The following is a 22,980-nucleotide window of genomic DNA, read 5'->3' as shown; positions in this document are numbered from 1 at the left end:
AACAGGAACAGCTGAGGCTGAACTGCTGTTCTGGGATGGGATGCCAGCATCACAGGTGGCAGTTTAACCCACTGTGTCACTGAAAATTCTTGATAAAATTCATGGACATTTAAAAATAATAATTAATTTACTAGATGGGAGTATAACTGTGAGGAAAGGGGAAACAATAAGGCAGACAAACTAACCAGAGGTGGAGAATATACTTATTCAGTCCATGGTTGGCCATGTCTGTGGCTCGTCTATGTCTATGGATAGTCTATGGTTAGCCTCTGAAACAGGAATGGAGAGAAGCACAGAGAGGGGTGGAGTTTTTTTTCAAGCACAGGTGATCATACTTGAAAGTACAGAAATTCATGTTGAATTTGGGGAAAGAAAAATGCATGGGGAGAACAAATGGAACAAAATACAAACAACTAGTTAAATGCTAGGACACAAATGTACACACAAGTCAAATGATCTATAAGTGGACAGATATTTTTGAAAATGACTCAATGTGTTTTTGTAGTCAGTTTTTTTTACTAAATTCTAAAATTGATATTCTAAGCATAAGATTTCAAATTGAATATGACATGAGAAGAAAAAAAATAGGGAAATCAGGTGAAATGATCTCCATATAAATTACTAATACAAAACTGAAGATCAGTGTTCTTCATATCCCTTTGAAATTGAATACCTAAAGTTGACTATATTTCTTGCTTATTTGTTCAACTGATCATGCTATTCATGACAACAAAATACTCAACCAAAAAGCTTTCATTGATCAATTTGGAAAAACATCAGAGAATGATAGAAATGCTCTAGAAGAAAATTTTTTAAAGGAGATAAAACAGGTCCCCATGAATTTGGACAGCATTTTAAAATATTATGATTTTTTATTATAAATTCAAGAGCTTCCTAAGTATTTGATGTATCTATCAATAGGCTGAAGTAGATGAGAGGTTCTAAGCATTATTTTATAATCCATGTCCTTAAATTTGAAGCCAGGAAGAGCCATGTTCTGAAGGAGGACTGTGCTAATAAGATTAAAGAACAGAGAAGGGATGAAGACTCTTAAATTCAATGGCTCTTCAAATACTTCAAAGGCTGCTGGGTTTGCTCAGACACTTGATAAAGTGTGTTCAAAGTATAAGGATTTTGATGTAAGAAGTACTATCATTTATATCATTCTGTACTAAACTCACTTCCTACCAACTGATGAAGCTAAGGAAATTCATTGCAAGGTACAACTGCATAGGTTTCAAATGGAGGGACAGAGAGTGGGATTATCTCCCCAGTGTCCAAATACACAAACAACCGGCAAAGCTCCTAAGTTGTCATATAACTTCAAATGTAAGACATTATCAATTTTAAGATGTTATTTTGAATATCTAGTAAAGTGAAAAAACAAAATTATGTCAATTATTTTAAGATACATCTTAAAGTATATAAAAAATACATTTTAGAATGAAGTCAAATTTATATCTAATTCCTTATCCAATGCATTCATGTCAAGATTAAAATAACTTCTGAAAACTGAGTGACCCCTTGAAAGATAGTGTGTCCCAAAGATAGGAGGTACCAGATATACTTACAAATCATTTACTGGAAACTAATGAGAATTCTGATTTTAGTTTAAATATACTTATTCAGCACAGAGTTGCCCACAGTCTTCTAATCCTATTCTGTTATATTTTACAAATTGAGATTTATCTATTGCCAATACACAAAATCCAAAGTTATAGCCGTATAGAATCCAAAATAGACATAGCCCTTTATTTTAAATATAGCTAAATAATGACTCATTTTTTGACTCCTAAAATAGGACCATGTAAAACCACTCTCCATTGCTCTTTCTCCAAATACAGGAATAGTAAAGTTTTGAGCTGTGTTGCTGTACAGCTCAGGATTGTGCACATTCACTGTATATGTTAAGGGTTATTTGTGTGCCTGTGCATTTGTATCTGAATTAGATACCTCTACCTTTGATCTACAATATATATTAACTTAAAATTCACCACCAATTTTTTGAAAACTAAAATAATGTGACGTTTATTGATTACATTACAATCAATGGAAATAGCACTCATTTTTTTCCTTTAGTTTTTTAAAAAATCCCCCAATATTAAAGTGTCTCAAAAATAGAAATGTATTAAAAATTAGGAAGGTGTAAAGAAATTTAACAGCCTACCATCCACTATAGCTTGAAACATGTTAAACACAATGAATGCCAACTGTAACTTCTGTTTAAGAGAAACAATGTATGTTTTTCCCCAAACTTATTAGTGCACATTAAACTTCTGTGACCCTGAAAAAAACATTTTCATGCATTCAAGTTTATGAATTCCATCTTCATTAAAAGTTTAAATAACAATCACATATTTTAATTAAGTGTAAAACTGAAACATATTTGTATTACAGTCTAAGAGGGGTTTGTTTAATCAACAAAAGGTTTGATTTTAGACTACAAAATAAACTCCAACCACTGAAAGCTTGCCTTCTTAGTCACAAGATTTTCCAGACTTTCCAATGCAAAATAGCAATGCAGAACAAGCTCAAAGGATGAGGTGCTCAAATGTCATTATCCACTATGTTAATTACTGCATTGGTATACTTTTGAAAATGCTTTTTCCTGCAAATTATTAGTTTATTATAAGGCATGCTTAATGGCATACATCAGAAAATAGCAAGTAAAATGAAAGCACAAAACACTGAATATTTTATTTTTGTCAATTCAAAAGGAAAATAATTCTAAATAATTTACTAAATATCCTACCCTATTTAGGAACTTTTCTTTATTCTACAGGATCAATACCATTTTTGCTTAGTGAACAAGAGTTCATACTTTTATTCCAACCTTCCATTAAATCTTTTGTTTTGTGCTGTGCCATTAAGGATTATCAGGAAACTTGTAAATTCAATTATAATCTAACAATTGCAATTATTTAGAACTTAAAAAGAAAAATAGGCTTCAATTACCTTTTCACTATGTACTCTGTTAACAAAAGAGTATATAGCAGGCAGATTTCTAAAAACATTGTACTTTGAGTCTAAAATAATTTTATAAACCTATAAAACTATAAACACTTTTTCTCAAGTAAACTTATTCTAAGACAGCCTTAAATGCAGTTATTCAATATATCTAAGAGTAAAAGATAATTGGAATCCTGAAGTCTTTGAATAAAGTTTATTAAACACAGTAAAAAAGCATCATCTTGCATGCAGGCGTGGATCGAGACCAGCATCCTATACACATGTGTGCACTTGGTGCACTCAGGCACTTCAGGGTCCAACAAATGCATTGTAATCCCAGGATGGCCAATTATCAACTGCATGCATCCAAGCAATTGACTACTTAACATCCTTGAGGGCCAGTTTCTTATTTGTAAAGAGAGAGAACACATCAGAGGAGTGTAGTAGGGACTAGCTAAAGCAATCCGCAATGAGTATTCGGTAGCTTCTGGAATGGGGGGGGGGATGCTCAAAGTAGTAGCTGTTCTGGCTTAACATCTGTTTTCTAAGCTGTGGACCTGTGGAATGGCTGTCTTCAAGATGAAAGTTTGGGGGATGGCACAGTGCCTCAATTGGCTAATCTTCCAATTCTCAGTGCTAGCATCTCATATGGACATTGGTTAGTGAATGAGCTGTGCCATTTCCCATTCAGCTCCCTGATTATGGCCTAGGAAAGCAGTGGGGGATGGCTCAAAGCTTTGGGATCCTGCACCAGAGTGGGAGACCTGGAAGAAATTCCTGCTATTAGTTTTGGATCACCTCAGCATCAGCTGTTGTAACCATTTGGGGAGTGAACCAGTGAATGGAAGATATTTCTGTCTCTCCTTCTCTCTGTAAATCTGCCTTACCAATAAATAGGAAAACAAGTAAATGTGTTTTTTTTTAAGAGATGCATGTTTGAAGTGCATACATTTATTTTCCATGCCACTTTTTACATTAATTTTTGCATTCTCTTCCAAAATATTTGGTTCTATTTCGTTCACCCATATCTGTTCACATGAAAAGTTACACATTTTTTGCTTTCCTAAAATATCTACTTTAACACTGAATTGAACACGATAACAAAATTTTTGAGGACTATATTTTTTCTACAATTTTAAGGTCCTTAAAGAAAGAATAAAAACACAAAACACAAAGATTGTGCTCAAAAGAGTTGATTTGACAAAGCCTGCACTGACCAACCTAACTGAACTTAAAGTCTGTTTGTATTCCCATGCACTGTTTCAACATTATCAACTATTATGTATAAATCTATCTCTCATATTTGTCTTCATCATGATAAAATTTCTACACCCAAGTAGGAACTACACAAGTATCTGACTTCTGGGTTGAGAGCAGCTTCTTTGCATTGTCCCTGTTTCAGTTACTCTTTGGGTTTTGACTATTAATTTGTGCATGTTTGTGTTTAATGTTAAGAAATATTTTAATACTACTTGGTAATAAAAGGCTACCTTGCTTGACATTCCTCTCTTCATTATGGAGTTCCCATATTAAATTTGTACAAATACATATAATCCCATTTTATTGTGTGGAAAGTTGAATTTAGAGACATACACCTGAGCCTACAGAACTGTATTATAAAAAAATAATAAAATTTAAAAAGAGGACAACTGAGAGAATGGGAGAACATATTTGGAAAAAAAACAGGTGACTATATTTTTATAAAAAGATACAAAACAGAATGTTTACAATAGAAAACATGTGATTTGGAGAACTTACAATATGTGAGCATGAAAATTAATTCTTGATTTAATCACTAACGCATATGAGATTTATAGACAAACATTTATGACTGTTGATTGATATGGATAAGTAATTAGAAGATTACTAATGGGCAACACATACTGAAAGTCCTTCATTACCAACCTGACTGGCCAGTTCTCACTGCATAAATTATTTAAGTTAACCATAGAACAACAAAGGAGTTTTACCAGATTGTGTAATTGATAATTTGCCAGGTATAGGACATGTGTTTAATATTTGCTGTTACTCTATTATTATCATTTCTAGATGACAACTGAAAAAAGTTTAAAAACTTCTTTAAAAACATTTGAAAGCAGATTATTTCAGCTATTGTAGCAGAAACTACCATTTCATTTATTTGAAGCCAGAACTTACAAAGAGTAATGCATATTTAATGTATATTCCTCCTCTTTTAACCTGTAAGAACATATAGAAAATCATAGTAGTACAAGTCTAATTCAGTGCTTTAAAAAGCTGAATGAATAGGGGTTGAGCTATTTTCCTATGAGAAGTTGTAAAGCAAAGTTTGCAGGGTTCATTGTGTGGATGCAGACACACACACACACACACACACACACACACACACGTCAACATTCCATAGCTGGGCACACATCCTATAACTGAATCATATTAGTTATCATGAGAAAAAAGATTCCCACATGCATTTAAAAATGAGAAGACTTTCAGCACACGCACATCTACCCATAAACAGCACTGCTACTGCTAATACATATTCTAGGGACAAAATAAAACTAATGTAGAACTTAGCATTCATAGAGTCAATAGAAATACTAAGTAGAATGGAAGCAGTTACAGCTTGGGGTAGGATTTTGGTCAAAATGTATAAAGTTTCCTAATAAATTCTAGAGATCTAATACATGTACAATACTTATAACTATACCTAGTGCGCTATATGCTAAAAAATCTGGAAATAGAATTGGTCTTAAGAATTCTTACCATAAGGCCCGGCGGCATGGCCTAGCAGCTAAAATCCTCACCTTGAATGCACCGGGATCCCATATGGGCACCAGTTCTAATCCCGGCAGCTCTAGTTCCCATCCAGCTCCCTATCTGTGGCCTGGGAAAGCAGTCGAGGATGGCCCAAAGCCTTGGGATCCTGCACCCGTGTGGGAGATCTGGAGAAAGTTCTTGGCTCCTGGCTCTGGATCAGCACAGCAGCCATTGTGTTCACTTGGGGAGTGAATCATCGGACAGAAGATATTCCTATCTCTCCTCTTCTCTATATATCTGACTTTGTAACAAAAATCAATAAATCTTTAAAAAAATAAGAAATCTTACCATAATGTACAAAGTAGCTATAAGAGATGAGAAGTATGTTAACTTTAATTGTTGCTGTAAGCAATTCACAAAGTACGTTAAGATATCACATCAGAAATGCAGAGTATATACAGTGCTTATTCTTCAGGAATACCTCAGTAAACATGGGCGGGCACTCCATGGGGGTTCTTGGCTTATGGGATTCAGGATGAGTCAGCCTCAGCCACTGGGTCTGTTAGAGCAGTGAACCAGCAGATAGGGGTCCTCTCTATCCCCTCTGTTACTCTTTCCAATAAATAAATATTCAAGAAAAAGAGGCAGAAGGTACAGAAGTGAGAATAGGAGTGGCAGATAGAAAAAATCATTTTAATTCAAAACCAAAAGAACTTAAAGAAATTATTCTGTGATAAAGAATTAAAAATTAAGGAATGAAAACAATAGTCACAGTGAGAAATCCAGGAAGATGCGGATTCAGCAAAAAAGGGGATTATTAACTCCTTCTCTGATCTTCTACTTTCCTACATTTCATTATCAAACAATGGTACATTTTTAGAATGATGAAAATGACTATAATGGCCACAACAGCAAACTCCGTGAGCTCGTAATATATGGGTGACTGTCTTGCCAAGCCTTACATTCATGTACATGAACCTATTTAATTCTGGCAAAGATTCAATGAAAGGTGCATTAGAGATTTAGAAACTAAGCAACCTTCACAAAGGTAAATTTCATAAAACAAATGTATGATGGAAAGGGAATATGATGGGCCCCGCACTGTAGCCTAGTGGCTAATGTCCTTGCTTTGCACACACCAGGTTTGCATATGAATGCTGGTTATAATCCCAGCAGCCCTGTTTCCTATCCAGTTCCTGCTTGTGGCCTTGGAAAGCAGTTAAGGATGACCCAAAGCCTTTGCACCCTGCTCCCGCATCGGAGACCTGGAAGAGGCTCTGGGTTCCTGGCTTCGGATTGGCTCAGCTCTGGCCTCTGTGGCCACTGTGTGGGAGTGAATCATTGGACGTATGATCTTCTCTCTGTCTCTTCTCCTTTCTGCACATCTGACTTTCCAATAAAAATAAAATAAATCTTAGGAAAAGAAAGGAAATGCGACACATTGGATGGTAAAATTCCAAGACTGATACTCCTAACCACTATTCTAGAGATGAGCATATGTTTCTCCACATTAGCAAACACAGAAATAGGAAATATATATTATTTTAGTCTTGCCATTTACATCACTGTCAGGGAGAAATAAATGTTAAAAATAGACTTGTGTCATAGTGACAGCAAGTTAAGCCTGGGCTTACAATACCAGCATCAAAAATTGGAATACCACTTCAAGTCCTAGCTGCATTGCTAACAATCCAGTTCCTTGCTAACACATTTGGGAAAGAAGCAGAAAATGGAACAAATTCTTCCGCCCTGCCACCCATATGTGAGACTCAAACACAGCTCCGTTCTCCACTGTGGCCGTCTGGACAGTGAACCAGCAGCTGGAAGATCTCTTTCTGGCTCTCCCTGCTCTCTATTCCTCTGCCTGTAAAATAAATCTTTAAAAATTGTTCCAAAAGCAAAAAATAAAAAGAAATAATCAGAAAATTGTGGCCAGAAAAACTGATTTTTATAATTTTCTTTAAGTAAACAAACCAAAATGGGTTGATATTAGTAGGAAAGGCTAGAAAGAGAAGTAAGTATTCCCTAAATTATAAAGAGCTCATGAGAAAATCATATAATACTTAAAATATTATAGATAAGTAAAATGGTTTTCTGTCTCATTAATGTTCCTGAAACAAAACAGATAATTTTGCCAATAAGTGGTAATGTGACGTTACTTCACTAAGTTATATCTTGAATAATTATAACCACAATGTCTAAACAACATTTTGCTTACTGAATAACTAGCGGCTCATAATCAGAAAAGTTACTTTGTTTTTCAAAGGCTTTAACAGAATATTTCCCAATTGGTGGGCCATGCGGAACAACATTCACAATTCATATGCATGGTTACAACGAAAACCACTGCTTCTAAGAAAACATTGTTCTTGGCTCTAATTTTCTACCTGTGCTCTAGAAAAACAAACTCTTCTCTTGATGGTCATATCCATAGATGCTTTGGAGGCCATAAGCAGTCAAAGTGAATGAATAATTATTAACAAACTCTTGAATAAAAATCTCCTCAAGCACTCAGGCAATATAAGAGTTCTATATCTACATGTGACACTGACCACTTAAGTTGGGTTCTGTGAGATTATGAGCTATCAGAACTTATTTAAAGAGAAAAATGTCAGAAATGCATAATAATATGTTATTTACACATGACGAAATAGCCTTATGGCATTGTGAAAATCATTCACTGAAAAATAAGCCTCAACTTTCTGAGACCAAAATGAAAAATGTAACCTGATATCTACATTAAAAACATATTTTTGATATAGAATGCTGTATTCTAAAAAACCATGCATAACGTGTAAAAGTAAGAGATAGAACTTATTGAAAAAAATAAATAAAAAAATCGAGAGAGAGAGCAAGAGCGAGTTCTATTTACTGGTTAATTCTCAAAATGAGGGTGCTTCCACCCAAGCATACACTGAAGCTGATTACTTAGTCCAGTTTTCCCATGTAGCTAGCAGGAATCAAATTACCTTAGTTGTTATAGCTGCTGCCCAGGACTGGCGAAGTAGGAAGCTGGAATCACAGACCCAGGCAGGTGCTATGATGTCTGAAGAAGGCATCTAAACAGCTACGATTATTGTGTACCCCTAAAAAGACCACATTAAAAAGAAGGGTAATGCGTGCAACTTTTGGGGATAGTGTTTTCAGTTCAGACTGCCTTCTCACATACTTGCTGTACTGTTTGCTAGGAAAACAAAAGGCTGACTAAATGAGGTCATCAGTACAAATGTAGCATGCAGGGTACAGAATTTGGTAATAGCCAATCTTAGGAAAACCTATTCCACAAGTACTTTAATCGAGCGTATTCTCGTGTAGCAATTTCAAATTCTACAAAATAATGCAGTATTTTATAGAAAACATCAATATTTCTTATCTACCACTTAATAAATGATTGCATTAAGGGAGAAATAAATCATGAAAACTATCTCTAAGATTTAGTTAGTTACATAATTTTAAACAACTTCTGGGGTTCTTTCACTGTCAGGAAGCTATATTCTCAGTTTACTCATATGTACATCCATCTCTCCATCCTTTAGTAACACCAACTCACCCGTAACTCATCCATCCATCAAACATTTGGCTTTTTCCAAAAAGGACAAATATCATGTGTTCTCTCTAATATAAGACAAACTTCATGCAAAACACAAAATCAATAGATGTATAGGAAAATATATAAGGTATTTATCTATCTATCTATCTAGATACACACATACACACACACACACACACACACACACACACACACACACACACACCCCTTAGTTGTCATAGCTGCTAGAAGAACTGTATATGGAGACTAGTATACCAAGAAATGAAGATACATTGCAGTACGCATCTTTACTCCTGAATAAAAGACTCCCAATGAAACTGCTAAATATATCTTGACAATAGAGTGTTGGACTTTCTACCATTGTCTATGCCTACAATGTCATGATACACTGAAAGGGCAGAATGATAAATTTGTGACTGTTTATGAAGGACTATACTATTGCAATAATATGGGGCAAAAGAGTAAGGGGAAGAGGAAGTTTGGAGGTGGGAGCAGAACTCTCTGAGCCAACGGAACTGTATCATGAAAAATAAAAAAAAAAATTAAATGGCTTTATGTTGCAGATGTCTAATTTGTTAAGTAAAGACATAATTACTGGTATCTACATAACATTCTCAATTTTATTAACTATCTCAGAATCTGTTATCATAATAGCACCATTTAAAATTTTTTTATTTAAAATGTTAATAACAATAATACATACTTATGGGCCATACTATAACAGTATCTGTCTACACTGTGTACATGTCAAACAGTGTAACCAGCATTTCCCCTTCTTTGACATTATTTCATGATTGGTAGATACGAACACCTTATTTTTACAAATGGGTGAAAATGATGACTGTGGGTACACAAATCCACCCTCATCCATAAGTGATCTCATTGTCAGGTGGGCTTGTTCAGTGATACTTCTGGGTTATTTTTCTACCAGGAGAACAAGAAAAAGAGAACAGAAATCTTAGCTAAACTACTGTTAGATGAATGTGTGAAGCCAGGAGAGCATCACTAAACAACTGAGTTACAAAGCAGAACAGTAGAAATGCTGCTGAATATTCCATAGCACTGGTGGAGATTGAAAACAACCCACCCTCCCACGAATACAACTTAAAAACATATGTGTGCAGTGATTATTTACTAGTGCCTGTAATCTTACGTTCAGCCAATCCAAAAGTCTTACAGTAGTTTCAATATTTTAACCATGAAAAGTATTTTCTTCACATTGTGATTCATTTTAAATTTCTAGATAGAAAAATTAAACTAAATCATAGGCTCTTTTTAAATAAGGGAGAGGAGGGGACTTGTCCATCATCGTGAATAAAACACAGGGATTATCAAAAAGTGATTAACAATGAAAAAAGAGAAGACCTCCACGTAACGTTTAAAAGAGCTAATGTCATCTGAAAACAGCATAGTTAATCCAGACAATGAACACACACACATTTTGAAGTCAAAGAAATAAGCAGAGTACCCACATTAAATATAAATTAGTTAGCTGGATTTATCTGGCTCTGTTCACATAAAGATTATCATTAAATTGCAACATCATGCAAAAGCACACACACACACACACACACACACACAAAGTATGCATAAATCTGTTCACAACCGCTCTGCCAATTTTTATGTGATAACCTGTGTTTGTATTTTACAGAAACATTTATAACCTAGAGAACTATAAAGCCCAGATGTTCTCTTTCTTCAATCTAGAAATTAGCCTTTTCATAATCATGATATGGAATGTGGCATTTAGTTAGTCCTAAATTAAGTCCTTTGTTTTTATTTGTTGCATAAAGCATAAATTCTAACACACAGTTACATAACCACACTTCAAAGGCTTCTATAAACTAAGCAGCTCACAGCAACATCTCTGCCTTCAGCAATTACACTCCAGTGAATGAGCCAAGTGACCTTATTTGCTCATTAGAAACTGTGTGTACAGGTTGCAATATCAGAGTCTGAATTTACATTTAAAAAAGCACATTTTGTGCTGGTTTATAATGAAAATATTTCCAAGATCTTGGGTTAAATTCAACTATTTACTCATCTGCTCCCTTAAGCTTTCAATTTTTTTTTAGTTTGTAGTTCCATATTCTTCATAAGCTATGCTTTGTGATCACTCCTCTAAATATCATAATATTGTATCACTCTGAAAGGCCACTTAGAAATGTGGTTTTCATCACCCCAACACCATATCCCCATCACTGCAGCATGCTAAAAAATAATTCAAAAACATCTGATTTTTGTGTGTTCGTGCTCCAGGAGTTATATGTATACACACACATACATGTGGTATATAGATATATACATATGGTATATATACATATGGTATAACATATACATAATATACATACCATGTCACAACCTTATACATATAAGGTTTTAAGTTAACACTGTCACCCAACAATAAACTTAAACTGATGTGGTATGATAGAAGAATGTCATTTTGAACAGAGAATCACGATGTCTTTATATTCCATGTAGAATGCAGAAAAATTCAAATAATTTACTTAGACATGTATGTCTTGTTGTTCTACTACTGCTTTTATTCTTATGGGTTACAGTATAAAGAAAAAAAAAGGAGAACTTCTTTGGGACCAATGTATGTATGTTGCTGGTAGGGTTCTCAGAGGGGACAGGAACAGAAGAGGGGAGTTTACCTGTGCCAAGGATCTGTGTATAATTTCTTATGCTACTGATTTTCCAAGAATTATATCAAAATTAGCACCATCAATATCACCCTTTCTAAGGAACCCAATCACATGTACATATCCATAAACAGAAAGAGGCACTATGCCACAATAGGAAGTGTGTGCACTTTCTAAGACACTGCTGGGTTGTCACCAATCAACTACTACAGCCAAGTCTTCCTTACTTAAAGTTCTCTCTCCCCTATCTGTTATATAAAGGCATGCAACCTACCTTGTAGTGTGACATGAGACACTGAAGGCTCAGTAAAAGTGGTCAACTATAATATCTATGCTCTTTCCTGTATCTCCTAAAGTGTGGCATCACCACTTATATGATTCAAAATAAATTAGAAAGGGTAGTTTTTCCTTACAGATTTAGTTTTCTTTTTGATTCAATGCTGGTTTCATAATATTCTACATGAAAAAAAATGGAGCTAAAGAAATACCGTAGTGATCCTGATAATGTAAAGGGCTTTGTGTGTTACTTTTTTTATAATGTGAAATCAGACAAATATAACACATCAGACAAATGTATGTATCTCCTATGTATGAAATGTGAAACCTGCTTATTCACAATGTACATCTAAGTCTCCGCTCTGCATTACTCACCTTGCCATCTAGTGTATTACAGAATATTGGCAAGTGCTACATTGTACATGAGCAGCTAAAAAGACAACTGCGACCCCATAGATAGGCAAAAGGCTGTTGCTATTATTCGCTTTTCTACAATTATTCAAAGAAAATAATTGTAAAATATTTTACAGAAACCTTATTATATCCTTTAGTAGTCCCTGTGAAAGCCAAGTTCAAAATCTTATGGATACAAATCAGAAAAGTCTCTTAGTTTTCCCAATGGATCACCTTATTTTGAAGACTAGTTAAAAGCAGCCTTAAAATGTCTTTTCCGTCTTGCCAGAATAACCGCCAGCACAGTCCTGCTTGCAAGGGCTTCTTGGAAGGCAGTCACCATCTATTCTCCACAGATCTCAGCAAAAGTTGTTGTTCTATTTGATATACAGTTTCAAAAAATGGAACTGCTAAAGAATTCAGTCATGTTACCTATAACAGGCTTATATTTCATTGTGACAGAGGGAGTTGAAATGGCTTCCTTAGAAAGCTTAAATTTTCTACCACAAAATCTTCCTTTGCAGGGAATTAAAAAGTTGATATATTTCTTCACTTTATTAACACAGGCAATCTTGTAAGTGCAGATTTTTCCTACCAAAAATTTATATTCAATCCACTTTTTCAGTATTAGAAACACCAACAGAAGAAAATACTTTGATAAAGACAAAAAATATAGCATGATAGTTTAAAATTTTTATGCTACTTTCGATGTCTATAGTAATTCTATAATGCCAAGACACAATATATTATAAAGGTAAAATAATAAAGACTGAGAGATGAAATAGTACAAAGATTTGAGACTTGTAAAATGCTAAAGACAATTAAAAATTCTTAAGGCTAGGCTTAGATCAAGAAATTGAAAAAAGATCTGTCTTCTGCATATGAAACACAATACTTTTAGATTTGTGACTGGGAACTATCTTACTGTAGTCTTCATTCTCAGTTAACTTGTTAGAAGGCTCAAAGTTAATATTGATTTTTACATTTTCATGTTTGATGGATGTTAAATTCGGAAATCCAAGTTAAAGCTATGAACTAAGTAAATACAAAGAATAAAGAGATTTGACATAATACTGGAACTCTTAATGAAAACCTCAAGATTTCTACTTGAATGTAAACAGTGTGAGCAGGAAATTTGATGTCTGGCAGTAGAGCTGATGTAACTTTATTAGCAAGACAGATTCATCAAGATAAAGGAAGGTAACAGAGTGTTCTATGCTGTCCCTCCAGACCACGCAGGAATGCCTTGTCATTAGGCCTAGAGAGTCCACACAGGAGAAATGTGCATAGTTCTGGGTGTATTTTGATAACGGGGATGTAATGGTAAGAATGGAAACCATCATTAAAATCTATACAAGAAACTAGAGATGTTTGATATGCACAGGGGACAATTAGATATCATACTGGAAAGGTATGTTAGAGCCTTTCTGAATTCAACAGCTGAAATACAGACCAGGTGTTACCCTACAATACAGAAGAAATGAGAAGTGGACAAATTTAACATTTATCTTATAAATAGGTAAGATCTTATAAGATATACACGTGTTTTAATAATGGCTGGCTAGTTATTTGTAAAGGAATTCTGCATGAAGTCTTAACATTACATTGCAATGGATTAAATTGCCTGTGACACCGGCCATTTAGGAACATCAAGTCATTTCTTCGTTGCTCCACTTCCAATGAAGTTCCTGTTAATGGCCTGGGAAAACAGAGAAAGATGACCCAAGTGCTGGGCTCTGGATACAAGTGAAAGATTTGAGCGAAGTTCCTGGCTTTTGGTATTAGGGGTTTGTTTTGGCTTTTGGCATTTGTTCATTAGGGGTCATTATGGCCATCTGGGTAGTGCCAGTGGATAGAAAATCTATTTCTCTCTCTCTCTCTCTCTCTCTCTGGATGTGTGTGTGTGTGTGCGTGCATGCACATGCGCACGTATAACTCTCCTTTGGGACTTCTGCACTGAACTGAGAGAGTAACAGAACTTTTGAAACTCCTAAGATATTTTTTAAAGATTTATTTTTTTTGTTTATTGGAAAGTCAGTTATACAGAGAAGAGCAGAGACAGAGATCTCGTGTCTGCTGATTCACTCCCCAAGTGGCCACAATGGCCAGAGCTGAATCAGTCTGAAGCAAGGAACCACAATCTTCTTGCAGGTATCCTATATGAATGAAGTGTTGCAAGCATTTGGGCTGCCCTAGAATGCTTTCCCAGGTCACAAGCAGGGATCTGATGGGAACAGGGTTGCCAGAACATGAACCTGTGCCCATACAGGATCCCTGTGACCTTAGCAATAGGCTACTGCAGCAGGCCCCAAACACCTAAGATTTTATGATAGAAGTCTTGGAATTAGGGCTGACATTATTAACACATAGTTAATAGAATTTGTGGTATCTGTCACCTTTATAACTTCTCCTAAAATTCTGTCTGATGGATGTGGGACAGCACTCATGCCTCTTGAAGCCACAGAGTTGTAGCTACAAGTTCTTTCCTTCCTTTTATTCTAGCAGGGATCTTTCTGGGTGTCTGCCTCACCAAAATATTTACTTTTTGGAGTCTAGGGGCTAACTTTTGTTAAACCGTTCATGATGACACCAAATAACTTGTTAGATTTTTTTTTTTTTTGAAATGTGACATCTAATTCTAATGAATGGAATATCCAAAGAAAATTCCTAGAAAAGTGAATTTATTCTAGAAAGCAAACAAACAAAAAAAAACTGTTTTGAAGAATCTAAAGGTTGGCAGCACTAGAAACTAGCTACTGTCGCATAACTACAGCAGCTAGCACCTTTGGGACATTGCTGACATGCTGACATGCTGAGAGTCATGAACCAGAGAACTTAACATCATTTTCAGTGTTGGTGCCACTCTACCATAATATTTCCATTATGTGACAAATACATTTCCTTACAGTTTCAGCTAATTTGTACTGGGGTTTCTCTTACTGGAGGTGGAGATGCCCTGACACACAGGACATGATGTTGTCATCGGGCATCTTGTTGAGGTGGCAGGTGTTAATTTCTGGGACTTCAGTGGAGAAGCATATTATTCCTTCTGCTTGCTTCAAATATTGGGTTGGTTCTTGTTACATTCTGAATCTGTCAGACTTCTTTTGATAGATCTAGTAACAATAATGTCTTTAAACATACTGCATTTTTTTTGCACTGTTCTTTTATAACAATTACCTAAAACTTACTACTTGTCTTTTTCACTAGTTTAGAAGCTCCATGACCACAGTCACTACATCTGCCAGATATACTCCCCATCTTTCCAGTAACCAGCCCAGAATTGGCACACAGGATTTCCACATATAGGAGCTCAGCCAGCATGTGTGAAATGAACAAAATAATGAAATAATGAGTAAGTGAGTATATACTGAACATTACATTCTGTTTGCTATTTTAATTACTCACACTTCTCCTCCAGCTTCCCTTAACAATTTCAATTCTAAAAAAGTGAGCCACATCTTGCATTTTAAGAGAGAGATAAAAGAAGGAAGATATTATTTATAGCTAGTACCTGCTTTCAGAAACAACTTACAACACTTTTTATAAATAAAAATCATAATCAATTGCTTTTCATGTTGTGTACTGGCACACAGGGTGCTCAGAATCATACGTTTGGAGCGAGGACAAATCTTGGGGAGAATTCTCTATAACTGAGTTCAGTGAAGATTTATCAGTCAAGTATTTCAAGTTTTTCAACTGAAAACCACTAGCAACAAGATCAGCATTCGCTTTCCTTATGCTCTACGATATAATAAAATATTAAGTACACACATACACAGAGCCAGTAAAAAGGATATTTCCCCAGCAATGCTGTTCCAACTCTGTAATCAGTATAACTCTTATTTGGATGGAAGTTGAAGATAAAAAGTAGACCTGCTCGCTCAAAAGCAATGATCTTATTTTCTTCATGCTTTTCACTCACATAGGCCTGCAAGAATTAGCACAAATGTTACCTCTAAATCACATCAGTTGTCACTACAAGTACATTATATCCCCCCAAAAAGTTGTTTCCATCTTTCATTTTAAGCCATTCCATTTTTACCTTAAATTAGGGTTACAGCAAATGTCGAGCATTTCTACAAAAAACTTTCAATAATTATCATGTTAATATGATATCAATATAAAGAGAACAGATTCACTGTAGTTCATGGTTACACTTTGAGGTTACTAAAGATACTTTTTTCGAGTAACTTATTTCTATGAAGTGAACAATTTTCACACATTTCACAATGCAGACTTAGGTGATCAATGATATCTCTCTCCCAATCCTCCCTCCTGCCAATTCTCTATGCATCCTCCTCCTTCTTTATTTATAGTTGCTGTTGTTTATTTGTTTCAGTTTTTAAGGGCTTACTTTCACTTCCCTTCACAATCACAGGCTTCATAACCCATTAGGACAACCCATATAACAAGCAGAAAAAACTGCTACTTCTCAACAGTATAGACAAACAATAATCAAATCTCAAAATGTTGATCTTTCTCATATAAACCACATATTCTGTATTGTGTATCTCTCTTAATGGTTTTATCAACCAAAATGAAAATTCCATACTTTTATGATTTTTATTCATGCAGAAGTTTGTTGCACCAAAAGTTAACAACAACGTCAAAACTGTTTAAAGGATACAGCACATCCTCAATGGCTTCTTACCATCCTTAAGCAATGCACAAATAGAGGATGAGTGCTGGGCTTAGGTTTTAAGCAGTAAGATGGAACCAATACCTTTATAATATATTTTTATGCATGTATTATACTTATTTACAAGTGAGGTTTAAGACTGTGTTTTTAGTTTTCAGATTACTGAGGCGACATAAATCCAATGACTTTACAAACAAACATGCACCATTGTTATTATATTTGGTTTCTGAACTTGCCATGTTACCTTTCAAATTTTACAAATTTAACATGTTACATTCTATAGCAAACTATGTCCATTATGGTAGCTTTTTGATTTAACAAAAAGAGAAGATCTGAAAAGAAATAGCATTGTAAATATTCCTATTTCAACACATTACACAGTTAAGATTAGCTGTGAGAAGCTTTGTCATCGTGGCCCTTGCCCAACCCCATGGTTAGGAGGAGGACTGACTCAGTTGTACAGCAGCAGCACCACTGTTGGTACTCTAGAAATGTGAACTAAGCCTCCAGAGTAAACAACATGCCTTTTGGTATTCATCACTGTTCCTACTGAAAAGGTGCATCGTTTTGCTCTCTCTTCTGTAAAGAGTGTTAATAATAGATGTGATTAGGGCATTTGTGTCATGTAGCCAATCTCACTGAATATATGAGTTTCCTTTCTTCAGCCATCACATACATACACACACACACTTCAGATGCCAAAGTAGAAATGCATCAACGATAATTTCAAGGAACACCAGTATAAAGTAAATGGATTATAAGTAATACACACTACATGCTAATTTTTCGAAGAAATAAAAGAGGCCTGTATAAAAATTTGCACCTGTTAATTACATTTTCTAAAACTTATTGAAAACTGAGGCTTTAATTCCAAAGGAATCCAAGCTCGTAAAAATACAAAACAGCATGTCAGTATAATGGCATCTATTGAAATGACAAGTTACAGACCAGCAAAAAAGGGAGGAGGGGGAAGGAATAAAGGAATCTACATGTTGTCAAAGTAGTTTCCTTATGACAGCATAATTATTTATATAAAGAAAAACAGTCAAAACAATTAAGATGTTTCTAGAGCAATTTCCCAAATGGGCTCCATGCAGAGCATTTGTCATTTATTTTTTACCAGCTGAAATGAAAATTACTAAATTTAAACAACAACAACAAAACAACAACAAACTAACCAGAAATGTAAGCAGGGCATTATGCTTAAGATTTTCATTATCTATTGCAGTGACATGTTGTGACAACCTGAAGTATGTCACAGGGCACTACACACTGAATAATAAAGTGCTGTTTAAAAGATCTGCATATAGATTTAAGTCAATTGCCATTCTAAGCATGCAGAGCACGGGTGGCTAAAATCACACATTCAGAGTACAGAGCTTACCTGCGGAGCTGAAAGCCAGCCATATCTTTCTTCCAATCTATTCATATCCCTGTCAAAGTTATTTAGGAACTTATAGCGAAGGAGGTCATCATCAGTTAAATTAAACTGTCTTCTGGCATAATGGTAACTCTCATTATTTCCTTTTCTTGGGAAGTCTAGCCATTCAGGATGCCCAAATTCATTGCCTACATTAAAAAAAAATCAAATATAAACATCACATTGCAATATTAGGATTTCCTTAGTAAGATATTAAAAATGGATCCATTTTTGGTTTTTAAAATCAGAGTAGGCTATATTTTACTAGAGCTGGGCTCTATGAATGTTGTACAGCCCTGGTTAAGAGACTATATTAAAAAGGACTACATCTAGATTCAGGAGTAAGTTTTTGATCTTCAAAAATACTCTGTTATAGTCATTTCATATATGAGAAATCCAAAAAAAGAAAGTTCTGGGCAGTTTAGAAATTTGCTCACTCTCACAGAGATACTGCTAAGTGAAAAAGCAACCACTAAAATTCCCATGATTAAAATCCATTTTTCCCATCAATTTAAGAAAGCACATTGTAAAGTGTTACAGAAACTCAAGTTGTTGCTTTTATTATTACCTTTCTCTTTTTATTTTCAGATCTATTTGTTATCGGTAGATGCATATGTTCAACTTCAAGTAGGTTGCATATGTGTGTGTAAACACCTGTGGTATTGATCTCTACTCTGAAGCTTCTTTTTCTCTTCTAAGTTTTCAAAATTTACTTTCATTTACCATTTTAATGTTGCAATTTTCTAAGCCACAAATTCCTTTGATGGATAAGAAAGTATCAAAGCTAATGCAAGTATGTCCTACTTCAAAGAAAGTAACATTTAATATTATAATAAAAACTAATAAGCTAGGATAGAATTAAAAATGATTTACCACAGAGTTGTTTCAAATAGTCAACGCTGCTAAGAAACCTTACAATTCATATTTATGCTTCCAAGACTAAAACCATCAAAACAAAAAATAATATCCAACTATGTTTGCAGCAGTTTCATAAAAATAAAAATATCTGCAAGCGTTTCACTAACTTCTTACATTTCACAGTCTCAGCACTAATATTCTTTGGAATGCTGCCCTCAGTGTGACAGAGGCAGTAACCAGATCTCTGACTCTGACAAGGAACTGCCTTACGATACACCCTAAGTGCCCAGCTATGTCTGCAGCTTGATTCACATCAAGGTACACCTGTAGCTTGTGTCATCAAACAGTCAACTTTCAAAAAAGCAAACTTCCAGAGTAAAGGCTATATAGTATACAACCCTTTACTGCTAGTGAAGGTACTGCCAGTCTGCTAACAAGCGTATGTCCAAGATTCAGGGGTATTTCACGAAGTAAAGCACTAAATGGAGCCTAGAAATGTGATGAGGTGGCTAAGCCATGGTAACTCTATGCTAGATCTAGGCCTTTGGCAACATACATTTATTTTGCTATGACCTTGGCTCTCTGGGTTGATTCTGACAATAATAATAAATCCCTTCAGCCCTGATCCAAGGAATGTGTTTATCACAATCACCAAAAAGGCAGCAGCAAATGCTTATTATCAGGAATATTGTATAGAAATTACTTCTATCTTCAGTAACTTTATACACTATGCAGTATTATTGTCTCAATATTGGGGATTAAAAAAAAACAGAGACACAGAGAAGTCACCTAGTAATTAGAACTATTATCCCAGAGAGTTTAGTTTCATCACCCTCTTAATTATGACATCCCCAATCTCTCAGAAGCAAATGCTATGAATATGCAGAGCTGAGAATGGCTATCCTCACCTGCAAGTATGGAGATCTCAAGCTAATGGAATGATGTGCATGGATGCATTGTGGTGAGGTGGGCTGCGGTGATGAATTTGTATTAATTACCACATAGAAGCATGGATATAAAATGCAGTCTGTACGCAGGGATATCAAAACTTTTCACACTTAAGTCTGTATTTTAATCCCATTTGCCACAAGCTTTTTGAAGGTCTCTCCTAGGCTTTGTGGTAAGATGAAGATACAAGAGAAACAGGATGAGAAGCTTAGAATGGGTCACAAGCTTTGTATCTTACAATGCAAGCAACAGGCCACCAAACCATGAGAAGCAGGGAATGGAAAATTTAGACATTTTTATTACAAAAGTAACTGTGGTACAGTATGGAAAGGGGACTGGATATTGGGGAAAACTGAATGGTAGGAAAACTAGTATGGAATATACAGTAAAAGAGAAGAGAATATGACATGCAGTGGGGATTGAGAGTATAATGATCAATTCAAATGGCATTTCTGGGATGAAAATTACAGGATTTAATGACTGACAGACAGAATGGAGGTAGGAGGAAAAGAGAAGCCTGAATGCAGTTTTGAAATTTTGAGTTCAGGACACTAATGATAGCATTACCTGCACTAGGGGAAAATGGTGACAGAGAAAGTTTGGAGTGAGAGGATAATGAGTCCAATTTAAGCAAGCTAAATTTAAGACCTAAAGGGTATACAGGCATCCATGGATTTAGAACAAAAGTGACAAAAACATGGAGCTAGAATTCAGGAAAGAACTGCCAACTGGGGAGGAAGCAGTAGTAATTTGCAAGGCTTCTGAAGTGAACACAATTATTGACACTGGAGGAAAAGGAGCCATGGGCACCATGGCAAGGAACTGCAGCAGAAGGAAGACCTGCTAGGGGAGACTTTGCAGTAATGATTAGTGGGGTAAGCGGGATATTAGACAATATGGAAGTAAAGGGCATTACAAGGAGGGTGATCACATGTATCAAATGGTGCAACAGCTACTAAGGAGGAAGTGCTACATTACAATTCTACCCTGCAGCAGTAAGGTGGTGTAGAGCTGTGCTTCTCACTTATTTTAAAAAAATTCATTTTCACAATCATGATGAATCATGACCTCTAGAGTACCAGGGAATTTATATTTTAATCAACTCTCCTATAATCTGAGATTTGGTGAGCCAAAGTCTGTTTCCTGAAAAGCAATGACTGAAAAGATTTGAAAATTATTTTTTATATGGGCAAGGATGACTATTTAAGAACACAGATTTCCAAGTCCATGTGATGGGGTGTAGCCAGATGACAGCCAGCACCCCATAGAAGTGCACAGGCTCACCATAATATAGACAGTTGGAAACTGCGGCTCTGTGAACCCCACCCTTGCTACTTCCTCTTGCAACATTTATGTTAATTGACAGCACAGAAACAGTTCTAGAGGCTGCCCACATGTGCCCTGCCTCCTGTCTCCAGGGCAACATTCAGATTAATTGACAGCACACAAATGGCTCTGAAGGCTCCATGCACCTGGCCCCTCTTGCATCCTATTGTGTTACTTAGATGAACTGCACAGGAACTTTGGGTTCCTGCAGCTCTCTTCCTGCCTGCTGCCACTTAGATTACTAAATGTGTTACATTTCATGATGAAACTGTATTTGTACTATTTGCTTGCCTCTCAATCTGATTGGAGGATCACAGCTTAAAAAGTAAACAGACAAACAAAAATATCTGACTTCAGCCACCCTCCCAACAAAGTGGTTCTTGGAATGTAGCAGGAGCTGTTGTCTCCAAGTTTAAACAATTAAAACTCTTCCTAACATCCCACAGTTTTGTCCAGTGTGATCTCCATCACTCTCTGTAACAGCATGCCATGGCATGGTTTACATTACAGGTGTCTCACTAGGAGAGATGTGAATTCAGGTAAGCTAGTAATACCAGCTCTCAGTTTCCTCATCTGTGAATGGGATAGCAAGTTTCAGAAAGCAAGGTGGTGCAAGTGTGATACTTGCTCAGGATCTGACTTCTATGGATTTTTAAAAACTGATTTTTATTTGTTCTTGCGTTAGTAAGAGAGCAGGCTTAATATCTTTCATAGAATTCTAAGAATATCGCAATAGCCCCTTTCTTTTGCATCCTGCTTTTTGAGGTATATACTTTTAAATTACACTTTGATCAAAGGCTTAATGTTCCACTAAACAAAAAGTTTAATTCGTAAATGGTTAAAAAAAAAAAAAAGAGCATAGTTCCGTAGGAATACAGGCAAGGGCTATGAACACTAGTCAAATGAAATTTTCCAGTTTAACTCATGAATAGTATATTTTTAAAAAAATGGATCATTAAGACTAGAGTATGTCAGTCTGCTAGAAACAGAAAGTTAAACGCTGCATGTTTTCCCCTATATGTGGGAACTAAAATTTAAAGAGAAAAAATTAAAATCAGAAAACAAAAACAAGATACAAATGCCCTTCTATGTCTGACTTGCTCAAAATATTTTTTGTCAAATTTTTTTCTGTTTGTCAAATAAATGATTAAGAAATATGTGCTCTTAAACTACAGCAAGCTGGAAGATTAAACATTTTCTTTCATCATTGATGCTATTCAGGAAAGAAAGAGCTAACAAA

The 22,980-nt window shown here is 35.4% G+C and overlaps 1 protein-coding gene across 3 annotated transcripts in view; it reads right to left on the bottom strand.

Annotated features, from left to right (window-relative positions):
- Positions 1-22,980, bottom strand: part of GBE1 (1,4-alpha-glucan branching enzyme 1) — a 361,102-nt gene that overhangs the window by 114,652 nt on the left and 223,470 nt on the right. For all 3 annotated transcript variants that reach the window (XM_040980626.1, XM_040980624.1, XM_040980625.1), the window contains exons 13-14: positions 18,573-18,757; positions 16,347-16,477 (exon numbers count right to left, since the gene is read on the bottom strand). In XM_040980626.1, the coding sequence (XP_040836560.1) occupies positions 16,347-16,477; positions 18,573-18,757 (316 nt within the window). The remainder of the gene's footprint in view (positions 1-16,346; positions 16,478-18,572; positions 18,758-22,980) is intronic.

This window comes from Ochotona curzoniae, unplaced genomic scaffold (genome assembly GCF_017591425.1).
Source record: "Ochotona curzoniae isolate NIBS_2020 unplaced genomic scaffold, NIBS_Ocur_1.0 contig_3498, whole genome shotgun sequence".
In the NCBI taxonomy this organism is placed as follows: Eukaryota; Metazoa; Chordata; class Mammalia; order Lagomorpha; family Ochotonidae; genus Ochotona; species Ochotona curzoniae.
Note: the sequence above shows the minus strand (reverse complement) of the source record. Positions and strands in the feature narration are given on the sequence as shown.